Genomic DNA, 21374 nt, shown 5'->3' with positions numbered 1-21374 from the left:
AGCCCAGTCCTACAATAAAGCCATAAATACCAAAAACTGTAAAACATCTTTTGACTGACATTTTTCCTAGCCCTTAATAGTTTCTGTCCGCCCCCCCCCCCCCTTTCTCCTTCTCTCTCTCCCTCTTTCTCTCTTTTTCCCTATCTTTGGGTTTATTCCTATTGATGGAGGTTCCAATCAATGGATCTTTTCATCAGCATGTGATGATCAACAGACCACAAGGGGGAAGTAGAGAATAGGTAGAAGGCTTATAATTTGTGCCTTGTCTACTACTCTGCCTGCTCTTTATGAGGTCGCTAATCTAAGATCACTTTCTTCTGCCATTCTTTCCAGACATATTTGCATGAAACACATGATCTATGACTATCCTGTTGAGATGGGTTTTTTGTCTATTTGTATAATATATTTCCTAAAAATAAATCCCCTTTCTGTTATAGTGGTAAAACCTGCTTCACTAATCCGTACCTATCATAGATTCCCATTCCCAGGAACACACATCTGCAGAACAAGTCAGTGTCTAATGGGGTTATAGGCTTTGAACTAAAGGTGCACAGAGGTTCCCTAAAGGGGAGAGGAAGGGCAAGTCTCCTGAACAGCTAAAGGCAAGATTCAAAAAGAAAGTGGGAAGCATTCAATATGAAGTCCAAAAAGACCAGAATTCTCCCTCTGGTTATTCATGATAAAAACAAAGAAGGAATCATCTTTATGCTACACAGAGAGACCATGAGAAGCACAGCAGGACAGGAGAACTCCGGCTGCTGCAAGGAATGGAACAGCTGGGATTATCTGCCTGGTGTGAGTGAGTCTGTTATTGTGTTTCCATTATTCTCAAGTTAAATTCCCACTCTCAGGAATGTTCACATGCACACAAGGAATGCTTCACCAACACTATTTGGATGAGTCTTCTTTCTCAGTTCTCCATCCTGCCATTAGCCCTTCATCAGTTTCAGTAAGCCAGTGACTCTCTCTTGCTGAGCGTCCACAAGTCTTACACTGCTGCTTTCAGCCTGATCAACTCCATGTGTCTTTGGCAGTCTTCCCTCTGTTCTACCTGCTGCCTGTACTTTTAAAGTATTTGTCTCCTAAAGTCTAAATTCTTCCCCTTTGCAATCCATACACCTGCAGGCCAAGTAGTTTCAGAGGGCAGACACTGCAAACTCTTTCAGTGTCTCAGGGAAGATGAGCTATCTTTGTTGGCTCATTGCCATTTTTTTGTCCACCCCAGGTATTATATCTTTGAAGAACTAGGTGCTAGACATACAGCTGTGATAAAAATATATAAGTTGTTCAAAGTTGTAAGGCAGTTTATTCACCATCTTGTCATTTCTCTAGACCATTTTCTTTTTATAAGACCTAATACTTTCTTTCCAGTCTCTTCTTCCCTATGTAAGCTAATTTCTTCTCATCTATCCTCTTTAGGTGCCACCCACCAATTTATGGTAGCTGATGAAATTCAGAAGGATTGAATGTGGTGGTTTGGACATATCTCTCATGTGGCCCTATGCCAGTTTCCTTATTGATAGCTCCAGAAATCACATCCTGTGAACTGGAAAGTATAGCAATCAGCTCCAAAGAAAACTTGGCTGAAGCATGTGTAAAAAATCTAGTTAAACAGACTCAACCATATATAAGGGAAACAATAGACCCACAACAAACAAAAATGGAAAAACTTGCTATGGGTTGTCAGCAGACCCATAATACCTACAGCTGGATATGAGTTTTGCTGTGGGTAGTTACCAGGTGTGAGTTAAGGAATTCAGGTTCAAGTTATGCACTACAGCAGTGTTGTCCAAACTTGGCCACTTTAAGATGAGTGGACTTCAACTCCCATGCTGGCTGGGGAATTCTGGGAGTTGAAGTCCACTCATCTTAAAGTGGCCAAGTTTGGACAACACTGCACTACAGGATCTCAGCCCAACCTACTTTATAGAGCTGTTGTGGGGAAAATAGGAGGCAGGAGTATTAGGTATGTTTGCTGCCTTGAGTTATTGAGGAAGGAGAAGGAGAAGGAGAAGGAGAAGGAGAAGGAGAAGGAGAAGGAGAAGGAGAAGGAGAAGGAGAAGGAGAAGGAGAAGGAGAAGGAGAAGGAACAACAACAGCAACAACAATGGACCACCTAGTTAGCTGCTGCAAGAAGCTCACACAGACTGACTACAAACAACAACAGCGTGACAAAGTCGCAACAATGGTGCATTGGAATATCTGCAAGAAGTACTATTTGCCTGCAAGCAACAACTGGTGGGACCACAAAACAGGCAAAGTAATAGAAAATGAAGAAGCTAAAGCACTCTGGGGCTTTAGAATTCAAACAGACAAGCACCTTCTACACAGCACCCCAGACTTAACAATTGTTGATAAGAAAGAGACAAGAATGGCTGCTATGATATAGGCAAAAAACCCCAACCACCCTTCTGAAATAGTCTTAACCTAAAACCTAATAGGTACAGCTTTTTCATCCAATCATTCTAGCAACTTCTGATCCCCACCTCCCAATTCCCAGGATGGGAATCTTCCATCCTGGGATCTTCCATCCACCTTATCTTTGCCTCCCCCCCGCCCCCAACCTGTAGCTATCAATCCAAAGTATAGGGCTGCAGCTACCCAATATTTTTATTCTTTGAGAATGCCAGTGGGTCTATGTATAATGCTAGATACATTTTGGGGCCCGAGGCAGACCTGCTTATGGTACACTTATAGGGCGCAAAGGCAATCAAGTTATTTTGCCATGTAAGGAAAAATATTCCACTAATATTCCACTAACACCTCTTTGTATCTCTGTCAGTAAATATGCCATATTCAAAACAGTTAACAACCTATGTTTTTATTTGTTGTTATCTAAGTTAACCACTTTTTCTCCTGGTAGGTTTGCAGAAACATTCCTGTAAATAAGTATGACAGTAGTGACTGGTGCCTTGCTTCGTAATGTGCCAGCTTCCCATTTAATTTTTATAATTAAAAGAACTAGAAATAATAACTAACAGACCCAGTAATTTAAAATGTATCTGATCTGTAGCGCTTGGACATTTTCTTGAAGAACTGCTAGATATCTCCTAATGTGTACTGAAACTCTTTGTCATCTGATTTTTTTTTTTAATAAGTTGAAATGGCTTTCATTTATGACATGTGGGATATGCCAGCCTAAGCATATTTAAAAGTAAGTCCCTTTGGGTTCAATGGAACTGAGTTTGCATGGGATAGCAGCCCTAAATGTCTTTTTCTGCATGACCATCTTCTTTTAACACATTCTTTTCTTTTCTTTCTTCTATTGAAGCCATATTGTTTTGTTTAGACAAGGATGGTAAAAGAGTGAGTTATTTCTATAATGGACATTAGACCCAAGAAGAGCAAAGGAACCAGTAATAGCCAGGATGTAGGAGATGAGGTGGAAAATAATCAAATTCACATCAAAGTTTTTCTCTTTTGCAGTAAGTATTTATCTTTCTGATTCTGAAAGAGTCTAATCTTCAAGGTTCTGCTTCTGGCCTATATTTATGCCAGATGCCAAATAAAAGAAAAGAGACTTGCAAGGATTAATGACCTGTGATATCTCTTTGTTTTCCAGACCAAACTCATCCAAAGCATTTCTAGCCAAGACTCCTAGTAATGTTTATATTTGATATCCCGCTTTCATTGCAGCCTTGGGAAAACACCACAACTAGGAAGGGGGGAGGGGGAGGATTGGGCATTTCATACTCATATGGAAGAAGCAGTCAGTGCTTCTCTGGATTTGCTTTAATATTTTTCTCTTGCCTTTCTTCAGAAATACTCCATTATGTTTTGCCTTCACATTACAAAATGTTGGATCCAATTGCTTAAAAGAAAATCAGCAACATGAATTAATTAGTGGTTTATTCTCTTGCTTTTAGGAAAAGACCCATTGGATAGCTTTAATTCACAAAATTACATTCTGTTTCCCTGCGGTTATAAAATGGAATTAATATTAAGGCAATTTAAACAAAATGAACCGTCAGCTCAGAAGCAACCATTTCTGATTGTCATAACCTCAACAAGGGTTCTTTTGACATCAAATAGCTAATGTATTTTTGCTGTTGCATATATTTCATTGGCAGAAAGAACTGTCCTTTGGTGACAAAGATTTATAGACTTAGAGAGAAAGATATAAAATTAATGTTAATTTCTGAGCCACTTACAAATTTCTATTGCATGATGGTCAACTAATAGAATGTATTGGTGGTGGGGTGGTTCTGTAGATGTTTCAGTTCCCTAGTTTCTTGCTTCTAAAACCCCATTGCAAACTATTTGATGAGAACCTGGATACACTATCTCTAAGGATGATGTATGGTATGGGTATAATTGGGTTTAGATTCACTTATACAGTGGTAAGGAAACTATTACTTATTTCAGAGGACTTTCCATCTCCCACTCTTGGGAGAGCCACTACTTGTAACTTTTTACTTTCCTGAAAGTATATCATCAGAGCCCTTCCATATTAGAACAGTATTATCTCTCGGTCTGTAGAAACCAATGGAAGAATATCAGCACACTTCTTGAGGAACACCAGTTATGCTTACAAAGATAATATACTGCAATGAAACAAACTTCTTTAGTTTGGCTGTACTGGTCTGTATAAGAAATAACAATAAATAAAATCAAACTTCCTGATTCATTTTTGTTCAACAATTTTACAATAAACTAAAACAGAAGGTATGAACTAGAAGTCAATGGAAACCTCTCCACTATTCTGAAAACAGTGCCCTATGATATTATCTTGTGTTGCCATTCTCCCATGGAGAAAAATGCTTATCAGGTGTGTAATTTCATATTTTAATTTTGCTTCAGAAGACATATTGTTATAAATGCCCATATTCTTTTGACCTATGTATCAATGATTTGGAAGCTAACAAGACAACAGAAAAGGACAAAATTCCCTCTTGTACTTTCTAATATCAAAACAAAATAGAAAAATAAAGCCAAACAGTGTCCTAAATATGGTACACATATTACTTCGGCTGTCTCACAGAATTTCAGAATATCAAACCATTTTTAAAATGTTTAAGTATTTAATCTTTACATACATATACTCTCCCCCTCCAAATAAATTCTACTATACATTTAGAATCTTCTGAGGTCAAAATCTAAATAAGAGTTTATACAAGAGTCTAAGGAAGAATGTTGTGTTTCAAACTGGAATGTTGTTTCTAAATTCCTTTGGACAATGAAGTACAGGAAATGCTTATCACATTTGTAGATAACAGAATCTTGAACAGGATAGCTAAGGCTAGAAGACAGAAACAGAAATCAAAAGGACACAGATATTTCATTTTACGTAACGAAATTTAACAAAAACAAATTGGATTGTCACAGATAAGAGGATCAGGTTCTGTTCTCTGTTGTCCAGTTTTCAGACATGGAATCATGGTTACATAAACATTAGAAAAAGAGAAGTAGAACTAATTACTTAGGTGGTGGTAGATTTGCTGAATGTGTCAAAGTAGAGGCTTAGCCATTTATTTTAATACTTATATTTAATGTGTACTAGACAACCCTGTGACCTGTTGGGTCATCCTTTGAGAGAAAGATAGTGCAGTCTGATAGGACCAGAATAAATATTAAATTTTAGGCTGACCATATTTTTTTTATTCCAATGCTGGACAGTCCTGTGATCATCTAAGAATAGTATATATCATAAATAGAAATATTATTGTAGTGGCAAACGAACTGCAATGATAAGTCAATATTTACTTACCTAAACAGATAACAGAATGACCATGGGCAGACAAAAAAGCAGTGGGAGTGGGAGCGACTTCCTGCTGGCTTCCCCATTAACTTTGCTTGTGGGAAGTTGGCAGGTAATGTCGGAAATCATGGTCACATGACTGCAGGAATGCTGCATCGGTCATAACTTTATGAATAAAACTGGTCTGAACATCGTGGAAATTTCAATTACACAGGAATAATGGGTCCTGGATTTTTTACACATTCTTTAAGTTAGCAGATTTTAGGTATCTCAGTTCAAAAATTGTTGTGGTATAATGCACTGTTGGGGCTAACCTGATGGTACAAACAGACAAACAAGGAGAGTTTTAGTAGTATATGGATTCCTATTTGTATGGCCCCTTCCAAATATATGATGAGAAAGAGGATGAAGAATTATATGGAAGTTAATGCTATTTATTCTAACAGATATGGGTTTAATTAAGTTAAACATATAACTGGGGTTAGTTTGGCTGAAGTTTCTTTCTTCAGTTCCTAAATAATATATCTAGACTTTAGGACTCTGCATCTTTACTATCATACATGCCAAATGCTTCACAGATATTTCTTTTACTAGGATTTGCATTTGTTTAGATATTTAGTTTGCTGCTATTTCCTGATTTATTTGGCACTTATTTATTTATCGTATGGCACATTCACATTGGAATTCAGTAGAATAAAAGCACAAGAGATAAAATACAAGATATAAAATATAAAATTATAGACATATGTCTAGATTACCAATATAAATTTTTACTTCATTTGTCACAGCCAGGAAATCAGTGAAATCTCCATTATAGGCTCTGTTTTGTTACTCTGTCACTATATGTTGAATAGTTTGTTTTTCAGCCCCAGAATCTCAATTCGGTGATGTTATTTTGCCCCACTTATAAAAGGCATTTGCACATCTACCATGGCCCGTGTGAATTCTGTTCAATGTTGACCATATCACACAGAGCTGGTCAAATCCAGATGGTTTCTCTGAGATGCAGAGTAAATTTTGACATTGTGGGGGGCAATTTTCTAGCCAGTACTGTTTCCACATATTGTGGATGTTAAAGTCATCTTCTACAAGTGATTTAGCAGTAGAAATAGCACTTTCAGAGTCAGAAATTTCCAAGAAGTTTCTTCAGGAGATAACCAGTGGCCTTAAGTGTTTAGTACGTACAAACCACTAGGACAAGAAAATGACGAATCTGGTGTCACACTATCACAACAGAAATCCTTGCTATTCCTATTTGTGTCCTGACATCAGTCACAAGTATGTAAGTCACGAAATTTGGGTCATGATGGGTCAAAACACATGTTTTGTCAGTTGCCCCATGGGTGCCTGTGCCACTGGTTGAATTCAATTTGAAGTTATTCTAGAAATGATACTTTCTCCAAAATGAACTGTTCTTCCAACTAATTTTGCCCCAAGGCAATTATAAGGAAACCTCGTTATAAAAAGAGACATATATTTAAATAGTGACATCAAATTGAACAATTGAAAAAAGAAATCCCAGTGTTTAATGGTATAAGAACACCTGAGGGCGCTCTTTACCTGCTGTTGAGTGGCTCAGCATCAGACTCTGTGCATAGGAATCTGCAAAGAAGATTGAAAACACATGAAACTGTATTTCTATCTAGCTTACAACTGCTGAGTTGTACTGTGCTTTTATAAATAAAGGGCCATTCCAGACAAAAGCAATCAAAGAATTTTGCAGGATAAGAATAATTGTTCTCATTCTACTGTTTTTCCACTTGTTCCAGAAAAGTCCCAATAAACTGGAAGGAAGAGGAAGGAAACTGCAGAGAAAAAAAAGTTGTCAAGTGGGGAAATGCTATGGCGAACGGCAGCAGCCTATGGCATAAAGAACAAGTACTAAGAAATCAGCTATCATAAGATACTGCACCAGTTCTGTCCCTCAGCATCTCCTGTGATGTATGGAGCATGTGCTGATTGAACCCCTAACATCTATTTGTTAAACTATAATGCCAACTCTCCCTCCCCCTCAATTCAAGTTAAGGTGCCTTTGAAAATGTATTCCACAACAGCATTTTCTACACAATAAGGTTCTTATTCTTATTTTTGTAAAGATAAACCCCCAAGACCAGTCTGTTTTATTTTTCTATTGTCTCTTGTTCTTTCCCATGGTATGTCCTCTAACATTTACGCACACACAATACACTTTTTAAAATTGTAACTGTAAAAATACTTGTAGTTTCAAAAATGGTGGGGTGTGTGTACACTCATACAATAATATTGGTCACTGGCTGCAATAAACAATAGTCAACAGGACGTCTGAAAATTTCCACATGAGTTCCTGATACCCTTCCATATTAATCTGAATATTCCAGATTAAGGTTAAAGAACTTTCTTTGAAGTCATTTCTAGTATCTGCTCTCAGCTGGACTCAACTTCAGAAAACACATAGTAATAAGAGAGGAAATATATGATCCAGCCAAAGGAGAATTTTCAGTCAGATTTGTTTGGTGGAGTGTTCACATATGCTTAAACCTTTCTCCTTGAAATAAGGGATTTAAATGTGCAGCTGCTTTGGAGCAGTAGCAACCACACTGGGGGTTGCGGGGGGCAACAATACTGACCCCAGGCCTTCCCCTTTCCCTCCAAAGCAGCAATCATTTAGCAGTTCAAAGGGGCAATCAGCGGTGCTCTTTACCTGCTACCTCCCCATAAATCATGGAGACCCCTGCCATTCATTAAAGCTAGCTCTGTCCTTAGGGGTCAAGTCACTATCAAAAGAGCAGGTGCATTTTTAAAATTTTTTATTTATTCCACTGTCCTACTCAATGGCACTGTAGGAAAGAGGGGCTGCTCAACTGCTACCAGCAGCTGTGCTTTGGCATCACACCTGCTGCTGGGCCACCCGCTTGAAGGAACATCAGCAGAAGCATCATCTCTCCTTTCCCTTCACTTGCTGCAGATCCTACTCCTTGCTGTGGCCTCCCAACACTCATTTCACCTTCTGAGGTGAAGGTGTGGTAGAAGATGCTGTGAAGAGCATCAGTGGCCGAAGAAGCTCTTGAGGATCGCCTGCTGCCTTGCCCTCTCCCTGCCCTCCCCGGAGAATCCAAACTGCAGCACCTCTCGGGCAAGAAGACGGCTTTGTTCACTGGCAGCTCTGCTCCGTAAGGATAAGCAGCCATTGCCTTCTGATTTTTAACTGGACAGTCGGGAGCTGCCAGTTCAACCACCAGGGAGCCTTCACCAAGGGCAGGCTGCCAAGCCTTCTCGCTCGCTCCTTTGCTCCTAAACACTGCTCCTTGCCCGGAGGAGAAGTTGGCAAACAGAAGAGCACCTGGACGGAAGGGATAATGGGAACCGAAATCCGACACATCGAGTTTGGGCCAAACTCGGACTGCTGCGCAGTCAAGCGATGGAGGCGAAAGTTTCAGTCTCGTGCGGGCCCTGTGGATGATGGAAAACGATCAAGGCCTTCCAACGGAGATGAAATAGTTAACATTAAATCCGCGTCGCGCCTTCCCAGACATGCTTGCTTAATAATCCCTTTCGGACTTATTGTTGATTGCGACCATTCAGCGTGGATTTAACCCACCCCCCTCTTTCCTTTTTTCTGTCTGCGCAAAGCTGACATCTGAGCAGGAACGCGGACAGACTCCCCGGTTTCCCGGCCCCGCCGCTGCCAAAAAGCCTGGCAGAACAGATTTCCCCGTCTCCGCCCCGCCCCGCCCCTCGCCAATTTATTTGATTGACACCCTGTAGAGCCAGTGGGGCTCAGGTCAAAAGAGGGGAGAGCTTCTCGAAGGGAGGAGATGAGGAGGCGGAGACCCGACCCCCTCCGACTCAATGAAAAAAAGGGTGGGCGGGGTGGGAGATGACAGACCAATTGGAGGCGGAGATGAAGATAGCGCGGACCCGCATGGGGAGGGGGAGTCGCCTCTGAAAGTAAAGAGGGAAGAGCTCAATGAGTACCGTGCAAAGTTTCTCCCTGGCTCGCTGCTGTGCGGTATGTGCGGGCAGGAGACCTCCCCTCCTTTCTTTTCCTCCTGCGCCATCAAGCAGCTAATCTGAGAGTCCAAAGGGGGTTGCAACGCCGAAGTGAGACGCTGCACATAAGGTCTTCCAAGGCAACCTTCGGAATTACAAAAGTGGGCAACTGATTTTAAGAGAGTCCCGGACCGTTGCTTTCCATCTCCGCTTCACGCTTCCTTTCGGTCTGGCTCTCTCGCACCCGCGGTGGGATCCCTGCCCGCCCTTCACTTTCTTTCTTTTGTTTTTTACACCTTTCCTTTTTTTCCGAGAGAAAACGCTGAGCTCAGCGAATTTGCAAAAGCGGCTCGCCGTCAGAGCCCAGCCCGGAGCGGGGCTGGTGCGCCGAAGGAGGTACGGAAGAGCGGCTCGCGTGAGCCGAGCAGAGAACTTTGGCTAACAATGCTCGGCAGCAGCCTGGGCTGCGCGCGCGTCCCAAAAGTCTCCGACCGGCGGCGACAGCTAAAGCTTCGGCGAAACGGGGAAAGAGAAAAGTAAGCTAAGGGGCTGCGGCAGCCCGAAAGGGAAGCGGGGACTGCTGGCCCTTCTTCCCCTTCGTCGGCGGTTTCGCGAGCGAAGCCCGGGGGCAGGAGGGGGCTCAGCTCAAGCCCTGGCACTTTTGCAAGCTAAGTGGCTCCGTCGCCAGCCCTCTCCCTCACGCCGCCCCGGGCATTTTGTTGAAGGGACCGGCTACGCGTCCTCTCGCGCCGACCTCGGACCTGCGGGGGGCTCTTGGGCATGCACAAGTAGCTTGAGGAGGGGGACGGGGACAAGCCTGCCTCTTGTTGGCAGGCAGCAGCGGCTTCTGGATCCCCCGCCGACTTCTCGCATTGTGCTGGCCTTTGCACGCAGACGGAGAGAGAGTGCGCGCGAGAGATGCCCGCGGTGGCGGAGGCGTTGACAGCCCTTCTCTTCCACCTGAGTGCTTCTGGGGATGTGGATTGACGCTGCGCGCCTGACGCTCGCTGGACGTTCCGCCTGGCTGGATTGGCTCGTCTTGGTTTGCGTGCCGGCCGGGACTGTGGCTGTTAGACGCCTTTGCTTCGCCTTTCACGCTGTCCCGCAACTGCATCATGGGCTGCCGGGGGGCGGGCAGCGCCTCTTCCCTTTTGCTTCCCTGCCTAGTGGTCTTCCTGCTGCTGCCGCTTCATGCCTCCACTGAGCCCAGGCAGCTTTTCCAGGTGTTGGAAGAGCAGCCCCCGGGCACCTGGATAGGCACCATTGCCACCCGCCCAGGCTTCACCTATCGCTTGAGTGAGCACCATGCTCTTTTCTCCATAAATGCTACATCTGGAGATCTGCACACACTTGCCACTATTGACCGTGAGAGCCTAACCAGTGATGTGATGGACCTTGTTGTGCTTTCCAGCCAGCCAACTTATCCCAGTGAGGTGCGCATCATGGTGCTTGACCTCAATGACAATGCACCTGTCTTCCCAGATCCTTCTATTGTGGTGACTTTCAAGGAGGACACAGGTAGCGGCCGACAGCTTATCTTGGACACAGCTACTGATGCGGACAGTGGAACCAATGGTGTGGACCACAGCTCGTACCGCATTGTGGGTGGCAATGAAGAGGGCCGATTCCGACTCAACATCACTCTTAACCCTAGTGGAGAAGGGGCCTTCCTCCACTTGGTCTCCCGTAGTGGGCTGGATAGAGAGGCTACTTCTGCCTATCAGCTGCTGGTGCAGGTAGATGACAAAGGGGAACCACAGAGACATGGATTCCTACAAGTCAATGTCACTGTGCAGGATATCAATGACAACCCACCTGTTTTTAGCCAGACTCTCTACCAAGCTCGAGTGCCTGAGGATGCGCCAGTTGGAGCCAGTGTTCTTCAGGTGACAGCAGCAGATGCTGATGAGGGCACCAATGCTGACATCCATTATCATCTGGAGGGGGCAGAGAGTGCTGGTGGAGATGGAGGTGGAATGCTTCCTTTTGAGGTGGATCCTGAAAGTGGAGTCATCCGCATCCGGGAGGTTCTGGACTATGAATCTCAACGGCAGTACTCCCTAACGGTTCAGGCTATTGACCGGGGAGTACCAGCTTTAAGTGGCCGTGCTGAGGCTCTAATTCGCCTGCTTGATGTGAATGATAATGAGCCACGGGTCAAATTTCGCTATTTCCCAGCCACATCCCGTTTTGCCTCTGTAGATGAGAATGCAGCACCTGGCACAGTTGTGGCATTGCTGACTGTGAGTGATGCTGATTCCCCAGCAGCTAATGGAAATATTTCTGTATCCATCTTGGGTGGGAATGAACAGCGCCATTTTGAAGTACAGAGCAGCAAAGTACCCAACCTCAGCCTTATCAAAGTGGCAGCTGCTCTTGACCGGGAACGCATTCCCACCTATAACCTCACCGTGGCTGTGACTGACAACTTTGGAAGTTCTCCTCCATCACCTGGTTCAATCCCTTCTTCTTTGAGTCCAGATGGAGCCTCTCCTGCCCCAGTGAGCCGCTCTTCTGTGGCTAGCCTAGTCATCTTTGTGAATGACATCAACGATCACCCACCTGTCTTTGGGCAGTCAGTGTACCAAGTCAATATTAGTGAGGAAGTACCACCAGGCAGCTATGTACAGGGCTTAAGTGCTACAGATCATGACTCTGGCCTTAACGCCAACCTGAAGTATAGCATAGTTTCTGGAAATGAGCTGGGTTGGTTTTGTATTAGTGAACACAGTGGCCTAGTTACTACTAAGATCTCTGATGCTGTCATGGCTACACCTCTCCTGGGTATTTCTGGTCAAGGCATGGTAGCATCTGGTGGGCTGGACCGGGAAATAGTTTCACAGGTGGTGCTGAACATCAGTGCCCGTGATCAAGGTGTTCAGCCTAAAGTTTCCTATGCAAAACTGGTAGTGAATATCCTGGATATTAATGATGAAAAGCCCCAGTTTAGTAAGCCGGATGGATATCATGTGTCAATAGCAGAGAATGCCCCTCCAGGAACTGAGTTGCTGGTTCTCACTGCCGTGGATGGTGACTTGGGAGATAATGGGACTGTGCGATTCATCTTGCAAGAGAGCGAGATTGGGGGAAATTCAGGTGGTTTTTCAATAGTTACTTGGGGGGTCTTTCGCTTGGATCCTGTGTCAGGTAGACTTAGCACAATCTCACAGTTAGACAGGGAAGAACAGGAACAGTACTCACTGCATGTTGTGGCCACTGATCTGGGCAACCCTGCCCTCTCCTCAGTGGTTCAGGTCAATGTGAGCTTGCTTGATGTAAATGATAACAGCCCCTTATTCTACCCTGTCCAGTATTTTGCCCACATCCAAGAAAATGAACCAACAGGCAGCTATGTTGTCACTGTGTCTGCCAGCGATCCAGATCTTGGACACAATGGCACAGTTAGGTACAGTATCTCAGCAGGAGACACTTCCAGGTTTCAGATTCATAGTCAGACAGGGGCCATCACCACCAAAACCATCCTAGACAGAGAAGAAAAAACTGCTTATCAACTACAAGTAGTAGCCAGTGATGGTGGCAATTTGCAGTCACAGAACCAGGCAATAGTTACAGTCACTGTTTTGGACACTCAGGATAACCCTCCAGTATTCAGCCAGGAAATATACAGCTTTGTGGTGTTTGAAAATGTTGCCCTGGGTTATCACGTAGGCAGTGTTTCTGCCTACACTATGGACCTCAACATCAACATCACATATCTTATCACTGCAGGTGACCAAAAGGGCATGTTTGAAATTAACAAAATGACTGGCTTGATTACCACTGCTAGTATTATTGACAGGGAAGAGCATGCATTTTACCAGCTGAGAGTAGTGGCAAGTGGTGGAACAATAACTGGGGATGCTCTGGTCAATATAACAGTTAGAGATTTAAATGACAATTCCCCCCATTTTCTTCATGCAGTGGAAAGTGTGAATGTGGTTGAAAACTGGAATCCCGGGCATAACATTTTCCAAGCCAAAGCTGTTGACCCTGATGAAGGTGTGAACGGCATGGTTGTTTATAGCCTAAAGCAAAATCCCAAGAATCTATTTAGTGTTGATGAACAAAATGGTGCTATCAGTTTGACAGGGATTCTTGATGTAAATGATGGGTCTTATCAAGTGGAGATTATGGCCTCAGATTTGGGAGTTCCACGGCGTTCCTCTAGTTTCATTTTAACTGTCTCTGTTCATGATGTAAATGATAACCCACCAGTATTTGACCAGCTTTCCTATGAAGTCACTATTTCTGAACTGGAGCCTGTGAACTCCAGATTTTTTAGCGTGCATGCTTCTGACAAGGACTCAGGTACAAATGGTGAAATAGCTTATAACATAATTGAAGGAAATACAGGAGATGCCTTTGGCATATTTCCAGATGGCCAGCTGTATATAAAAAGTGAACTAGACCGTGAAGTTCAGGACAGATATACACTACTGGTTGTGGCTTCTGACAGAGCAGTAGAACCACTCAGTGCCACAGTGAATGTTACTGTCATTTTGCAAGATGTAAATGACAATAGACCACTGTTTAACAGCACCAGTTATCTTTTTTATTATGAAGAGGAACAAAAAGGTGGGTCATTTGTAGGTAAAATAAGTGCTGTTGACAAAGATTCTGGATCTAATGGGGAAGTCAGATATATGTTTGCACACATGCAGCCGGATTTTGAACTGAATGCTCTAAGTGGGGAAATAACAAGTACCCATCAGTTGGACAGAGAATCACTGATGAGGCAAAGGGGAGCTGCTGTATTTACACTTACAGTTATTGCAGTAGATCAAGGGTTGCCAAAGCCTTTAAGAGATCAGGCAATAGTGCAGGTGTACTTGAAGGATATCAATGATAACGTGCCAAAGTTTTTAAAAGAACTCTACCAAGCAACAATATCAGAATTAGCCCCAAACCTAACACAGGTTTTAAGAGTTTCTGCTTCAGATGTTGATGAAGGTAATAATGGACTAATCCACTATTCTATAATTGAAGGAAATGAAGAAAACCAGTTTGCAATAGATAATGGCACTGGCCAGGTGACCTTAATTGGGAAACTGGACCATGAAGCTACTGCATTTTACTCACTTACCATCCAAGCTGTGGATTCTGGGACAGTTCCCCTTAGCTCACTTTCTACACTAAACATCAACGTGTTGGATGAAAATGACAATAGTCCTTCATTCCCTAAAACTACTTTATTTGTTGATATCTTGGAGAACATGAGAATTGGTGAACTTGTAACTTCAGCCACTGCTACAGATTCAGACTCAGGTGACAACGCTGACCTTCATTATAGCATTACAGGAACAAATAACCATGGAACATTTAGCATCAGTCCCAACACTGCCAGTATTTTCCTTTCAAAAAAGTTGGATTTTGAAACACAGTCATTGTATAAACTAAACATAACAGCAAAAGACAAAGGAAGGCCTCCTCAGTCTTCTACCATGTCAATTGTAATATATGTCAGGGATTATAATGACAACCCACCCATGTTTCCAGCTGGAGACATTTTTAAATCTATTGTTGAAAACATTCCTGTTGGGAGCTCGGTCATTTCTGTAATGGCTCATGACCCTGATGCAGATATTAACGGGCAGTTGGCATATACAATCATCCAGCAGATGCCAAGGGGAAACCATTTCCATATAGATGAAGTCAAAGGGACAATATATACCAGTGCTGAAATAGACCGTGAATTTGCTAATCTCTTTGAATTAACAGTCAAAGCCATGGATCAGGCTGTGCCTATTGAATCTAGAAGATTTGCTTTGAAGAATGTGACTATTCTTATAACTGACCAAAATGACAATGTTCCAACTTTTGTGTCCCCAAATGCTCTGGCTATAGATCCCTCTGTTGTAATTGGTACAGTCCTAACTACAATTGTGGCTGCTGATCCTGATGAAGGAGCAAATGGGGAGGTTGAATATGAAATAATTAATGGGGTCACAGACACATTTATTCTGGATCGCTACACTGGAGAACTGAGAGTGTCATCAGCTTTAGTGCCATCCCAGCTTATCTACAGTTTCATCATTTCAGCCACAGATCTTGGACCTGAGAGAAGAAAATCAACCACCGAGATGACTGTAATTCTACGAGGACTTGATGGCCCTATTTTCACTCAGCCAAAATATGTTACCATTTTAAAAGAAGGTGAACCTATTGGGACAAATGTGATATCCATAGAAGCAGCTAGTCCTAGAGGGCCAGAAGCTCTTGTGGAGTATTTCATTGTATCGGTACGTTGTGAGGACAAAATGTTTGGCCGACTCTTTACTATTGGCCGCCACACTGGTGTGATTCAGACAGCTGCTGTTTTGGACAGGGAGCAAGGAGCACGCCTGTATCTGGTGGACGTTTATGCCATTGAAAAATCAGCAGCCTTGCCCCAGACCCAGAGAGCTGAGGTAAAGTCTTTTACTTAACCCATTATTTTCCTTTCCTGGCTTCCCATTCTCTCTCTCTCTGTCTCTCTCCATACAGCTTTCAGTTTCCAAAATACATCACTGATGTTGGTTTTTCCTTATCAACTTAAGCTGTCAACGCATGCAGTATTTACCAGACACTAGTTCTCTCTGAATTCATTGTGACTTCCCTGAATAAACACCTTTAATCTCAGAGATGTCTGTTCTCTAGAATTACCAAGGTACTGTCACTGTTTAGAAGCACCTTGTGCGATAGTGTTTGAACAAGATTTTCCTGCATAATTAGCATTTGCCCAAAAGATTCTGTTAGATTTAAATAAAGCACAGGGTTTGGGTATTTTTGTGTTTGTCTGACTCATTTAAGTGATTAGCATGCAGTGTAAGTTACTTTTTTTTAATCTATCTCAATTGGCCTGCAATTTGCATTACCTGTTTCATACCTGACATTTCTCAGTGTAAGGCAAAGTGCAATTAGGGGAAAGAATCTCACTTTAGGCTTGCTTTCAGCTTAATCTGTTAAATATGGATTTTTTTATTTTTTTTTTTGCTTGTACCACACTGTGACTTTTTCTTCCTGATCGTTGTACAATAATGCAGTGTTGGATGAGACCCAGGAAACTTAGCTGGTTCTTCCAAATGAGTTTCCCTTCGCCGCTCTTTCCAGTTTCTGTTTCTTTGGCCTTGCCAATATTCAGCTTTCCAAAGAGATACAGAGAGGGTGAGAATTACAGAAGCCAAACACTGAATATCAGAATGATTCCTTTATTAGTAGTTCAGACTACATGGATTCCAAAACATTATTCAGGACATTATTGTTACTATTATTATTTCAGAATGTTGTACTGAACTCCTAATGGGTAATTCGTATCATGGCTGTATTTGTTTACATAATCTTTTGTACAGTTAGAGTGAGTGCTGTCTTTTAGAAACATAGTTAAAGAAAATACAATGCCAACCGAGGTGGGGCTTTTCTTTTTCCGTTTGACATTGTTTGAGCCCTCATTTCTGCATTGTACTCTGACTTGTGGTGGTGTTGCTCACAAAAACTTGGAACACTCAGCCAGTAGGGGATGCCGGAAGTAGAGAATGACTCATTGGCTTCTGTGATGGTCTAAGAACTTGAGCTCTGAAACCAAACAGAATTGGACAGTACCAAAATTGCTGCCAAGGAATAATACCTTAAGGCTACAGTCTCACTTAATTAGGAGTAATCAAGTGAAACTCACCTCCTTATAAACATACATAGTTTTGGACTGTAAAAAATACTGAATTTAATTTGAAGCAAGCATGACATTTGTTATTATATGCATAACCTTGATATCAGTCAAAACATATTATTCTGGGTGAAGTATTCGAAGCTGTAGAATTCTAGAATGTTATGATATGTTGCTTGATTAGTACATATAACAGAGTTATTTATTCTGGGTCCCTGAGCTGAATTTTTCTTTTGCCTAGTAAGCACTTGGATTTTTTTTTTCTCCAAATGTGTCCACGAAGTCACCAGAAGTCAAATCTGATTCTAAAGAGACTTTACATGTTTAATGTAGAAATAGAGTAACTTAATTTGCCTTTAAAGGCACTTTTTATTTATTTATTTTCCTTTTTGGTTATCAGAAGAGAAATTATGGAAGTCAAACCATGTTATTTCTTGCATGCTTTTATAAATTCAGTAAAAATATCAATGCATTTTTAACTAAGTAGTCATTTAACTATTGTTATTAGAAGGAATCTTACTATGTTTTATATATTTGGTAAATACTAGAATCTAATGTAACTGAAAAGAATGCCACCCACTGGTTTGACTTTGCCTACAAGTTCAGTCCAGTTCAACCAAAGCAGCTGAGGCAAAATAAGCTTTACATTTCAGCATGAGTTGTAATTTTATATCCATTTATCTTGGCTTGGTCCCACTGAACTTAATGGGGTTTAACATTTGCATAGAACTGCATAGAATTATTAATTTGTTTTGCTACTTGAATCCTAATGAAATTATATCTGATTGTATAGAAAACAGTGCATTAAGTGAAGCATCAGAATTCTTTTATTCAAGTAAGTATTGAAATTCCTGTGAAAACAATAAATTATTGCAAGGAATAAATGTTTGAGTAAAAGAATTATATTATTTGTACATTATATTGTACTGTAACAGTAAAAACATGGTTTTGAATGAAAAATTTATTGTATAATACCTCAAATCTAGTATTTGTTGTTAGTGCTAGATTGTTCTTGTTGTATATTGGCACTGCTGCATGTGCTTTTTCAGAACAAAGTCCCATTGAGTTGAGTAAGACTTAATCTTGTATAACTCTGCCTAGCATTATAGTAACTAATAACATGTTAAATGCATCCCAGTGGTACTTGATTCTGCAAAAGTAACTTGATCAACCGAGCCTCAGAACTGACACATAATAAGAGGGAACTCATGCAGGTTTTTATTTCATTTCTTTATGTTCAGTGACTTTCTCTAATATGCAGTTTTGTAAGAGTTGCATAAATGTATTACGAAGGAATGCCATCTCCCCAATGCCACCTCCAAAGACTGTCACCTTCTCTACTCCCTGTCTCCCTTTTCAGGAGTTACATGCCTGTAATAGTTGTTTCATTGTCATCAATTTCAACTGATGCTCTTCATAGCATCAAAAAACCTTTACTTGATATCTGTCAACAGTGAAGCTGCCAGATCTTAACTACAAAAGGTAGCAGCCTGATCTGTGTCTGATTTTTCATGTTTTGAAATCAGAGTACAACTTAGAGATCTATTTAAACTTTCAAAAAGCTGCTCTAGACATTATGAGAGAAGAGCCTGCTGAAACTGTCTGATGCTAATTTCAGGAAAATAGTAGTGTCAGCAGCTTCATTGAAAAGCTCAACAGTACAGTAAGGTGGTACAGTATAAAAAAATACATCCACTCTTTGTAGCTGCTGAAGCCACTGTGCTCCTGGACTGCACATAGTATGATAACTTTGTTGATGTACCTATATACAGTTAGAAAAAAAATGTTTCACAACAGATTCTAAATGAGAAAGCAGATATGTAGAACCATATCATTTGATCAGGAAATGCATATTTTTCAAGCTGTCCTGTGAACAAGCAGGCAATATTAATATCTTTGTTAGGGTTTCATGCATGCTTTGATTCTCAGCAACAGTGTGTTTTAGGATAAAGGCTCAAATAATGTAAATATGAATATTTAGAAAAGATTCTACAATTGTCTCTTCATAAGATTTTTTTGTTCAAAATTTGCTTTTTTAAAGTAGGAAAACCATGCTAGTAACAGGATTGGCTTGAAAGATTCAGTCACTGAAGAGTTTATATGTTTCCTGATCAGATAGGTAAAGTAACTTGTACACTGTTTTTTTTTAAAACATTATTTTTCTTGTGCATTTTCCATTCCAAATCCATTTAGAGCAATTCCTCTGCAATTTTATCTAGGCGGGCATTTATTAACTGGCATTGATTGCTGGGTTGTCTTTATTTCAGCAAGAGACATTTTTGATGATGTCTTAAACAAAGACTTCAAGCTATGATGGCTATAATATTATAAGTTATAAAAATAATTTTCGTTAAACTCAGATGAAAAAAATAATCTGATGTAGTTATTTCAGTTGTTATCTCTGGCTGCTTACAACAGAAGTGTTAGGTTTGTTTAACATGCTGAACTGGGAGCATCCTTTTTGTCACACAACTGAATGTTCTGCTAACCTCTCACATATTCTTCTTGAAATTATATATATAGAGTTAGATAAATATAGAATAGAACAGTTAAGTAATATGTGCTTTCATTGATTTGGAAGGAGTTTAAGTATAAGTAACAGCACACAACTGCAACTTTATGCAGTAATTGAAAGAAGATGATTCCAAAGGAGATCTCTTTCTCTCTCTCTCTCTCTCATTCTCACTGCCCAGATCTTCTGTATTTGGAATAGCAAATACAGTACTGCACTGGGCAGAGGGCATGGAATCTATTCATGACTAAATGAATAAAATGTAATTTTATTAATTTACTTAATTCATACCTGAGCTGCAAAAATCTAGGTGACCACTAGATTTATTGCTTGCATTTCTACAGTCTAGCTCTATGATAGCTTTTGTCTTGAATTATGCCCCTGTATATGCATGTGTAATTTAGTTGTATTTATTACTCTAACTTTACACTATGCAAGATCAAAAACTTTGTATGTTGGTCCAGAAAGTTCATTAAGATGGCTGGATTAAAAAAATTCCTCTGCAGTGATTAAGATTGATGTTTTTCTTGGAGTTTTCATAGACCAATTTGGGTTCCCTGGTGTTCTTTCTGTTTCACAATTTTACTTCCTCTACTGGTGTTTTTGGATTCATCATGAAGCCTCATGCTGTGTGAATGATAAAGAAATATTTCCACCACAGGTGGACAGGATTGCCTTAACTTCTCAATTGTTTATTGGCTTCTTCCTTTGGCTTATATGTGGATTGGTTTTTACTGGGTCCTAGATATAACTGTCTCCCCACAAGGTCAACATAAACTCAGTTGATATCTGGCAGTATTACTTGCACTTTAGGACTTTTTAAAATTGACTTGCATAAGGGGAAGGAATGAAATATACCAAAGACTGGCATTCTGTTGGAATATTATTAAGAGTGCAATCTAATGCAAGTTTGAGTCCTTTACTTACTTCAGTGGGACTTAATCCGACATAATATAGGCTCAGTTCATCTCTAAATTGCAATAAATGTGTTCATTTTTTTCATGTAGTTGTCAGAATCTCCTTTGCTGAATTACGGTTTGAATGTGGCAGACTGAACTTTTTTCTCAGATTATGGAGCCTTGGGTTTAGGATATCTTTCCCCATCCATATTCCAAAGTGAAAACTTCTTTATAATCCTTATTAGTGAGAAGTAGCAAATTGACTCATTTGCATACTTTCTCTGTGATTTAGTTTCCCTCTCAGTTTTTCTTTTCTCTCTGGTGAAATGCCTGGCATCCTATAGTAGCAATATGCTAGTCACAAGGAATGTATTGCTTAGAGGTTGTTATTTGGGGCTACCATATTCATAGAACTGGCTTACTTTCACCCATTGTCAAAACCCATGAAAATTAATTCATACAATAAGATAGGAGGAAGGTGAAAGTATTTTTTTTCTTGGAGAGTTTTGATTGAAATGGTAGAATTTTATATGGTTATTAAGGGCATTTTGTCATCCATGAAGTAAATGAGAATGTTTGGTATGTTACTGAGATTACTGAAACTTCTTTTCTTTGATGTTTCCATTATCTTTGTTGAGGCCTGTTAATGTCCAGAGT

At 41.0% G+C, this 21374-nt stretch overlaps 1 protein-coding gene across 2 annotated transcripts in view; it reads left to right on the top strand.

The window, feature by feature from the left end:
- The first annotated feature begins 9664 nt into the window (after window positions 1-9664).
- Window positions 9665-21374, top strand: part of FAT4 (FAT atypical cadherin 4) — a 126333-nt gene continuing 114623 nt past the window's right edge. For both annotated transcript variants that reach the window (XM_088132875.1, XM_088132874.1), the window contains exon 1: window positions 9665-16074. In XM_088132875.1, the coding sequence (XP_087989001.1) occupies window positions 10783-16074 (5292 nt within the window). In that variant the 5' untranslated portion in view covers window positions 9665-10782. The remainder of the gene's footprint in view (window positions 16075-21374) is intronic.

Source organism: Python bivittatus, unplaced genomic scaffold, assembly GCF_059951505.1.
Source record: "Python bivittatus isolate LINGU-HERP-01145 unplaced genomic scaffold, Pbiv_v1 ctg000070_np1212, whole genome shotgun sequence".
Taxonomy (NCBI): domain Eukaryota; kingdom Metazoa; phylum Chordata; class Lepidosauria; order Squamata; family Pythonidae; genus Python; species Python bivittatus.
This window is presented reverse-complemented; position numbering and strand designations above follow the sequence as displayed.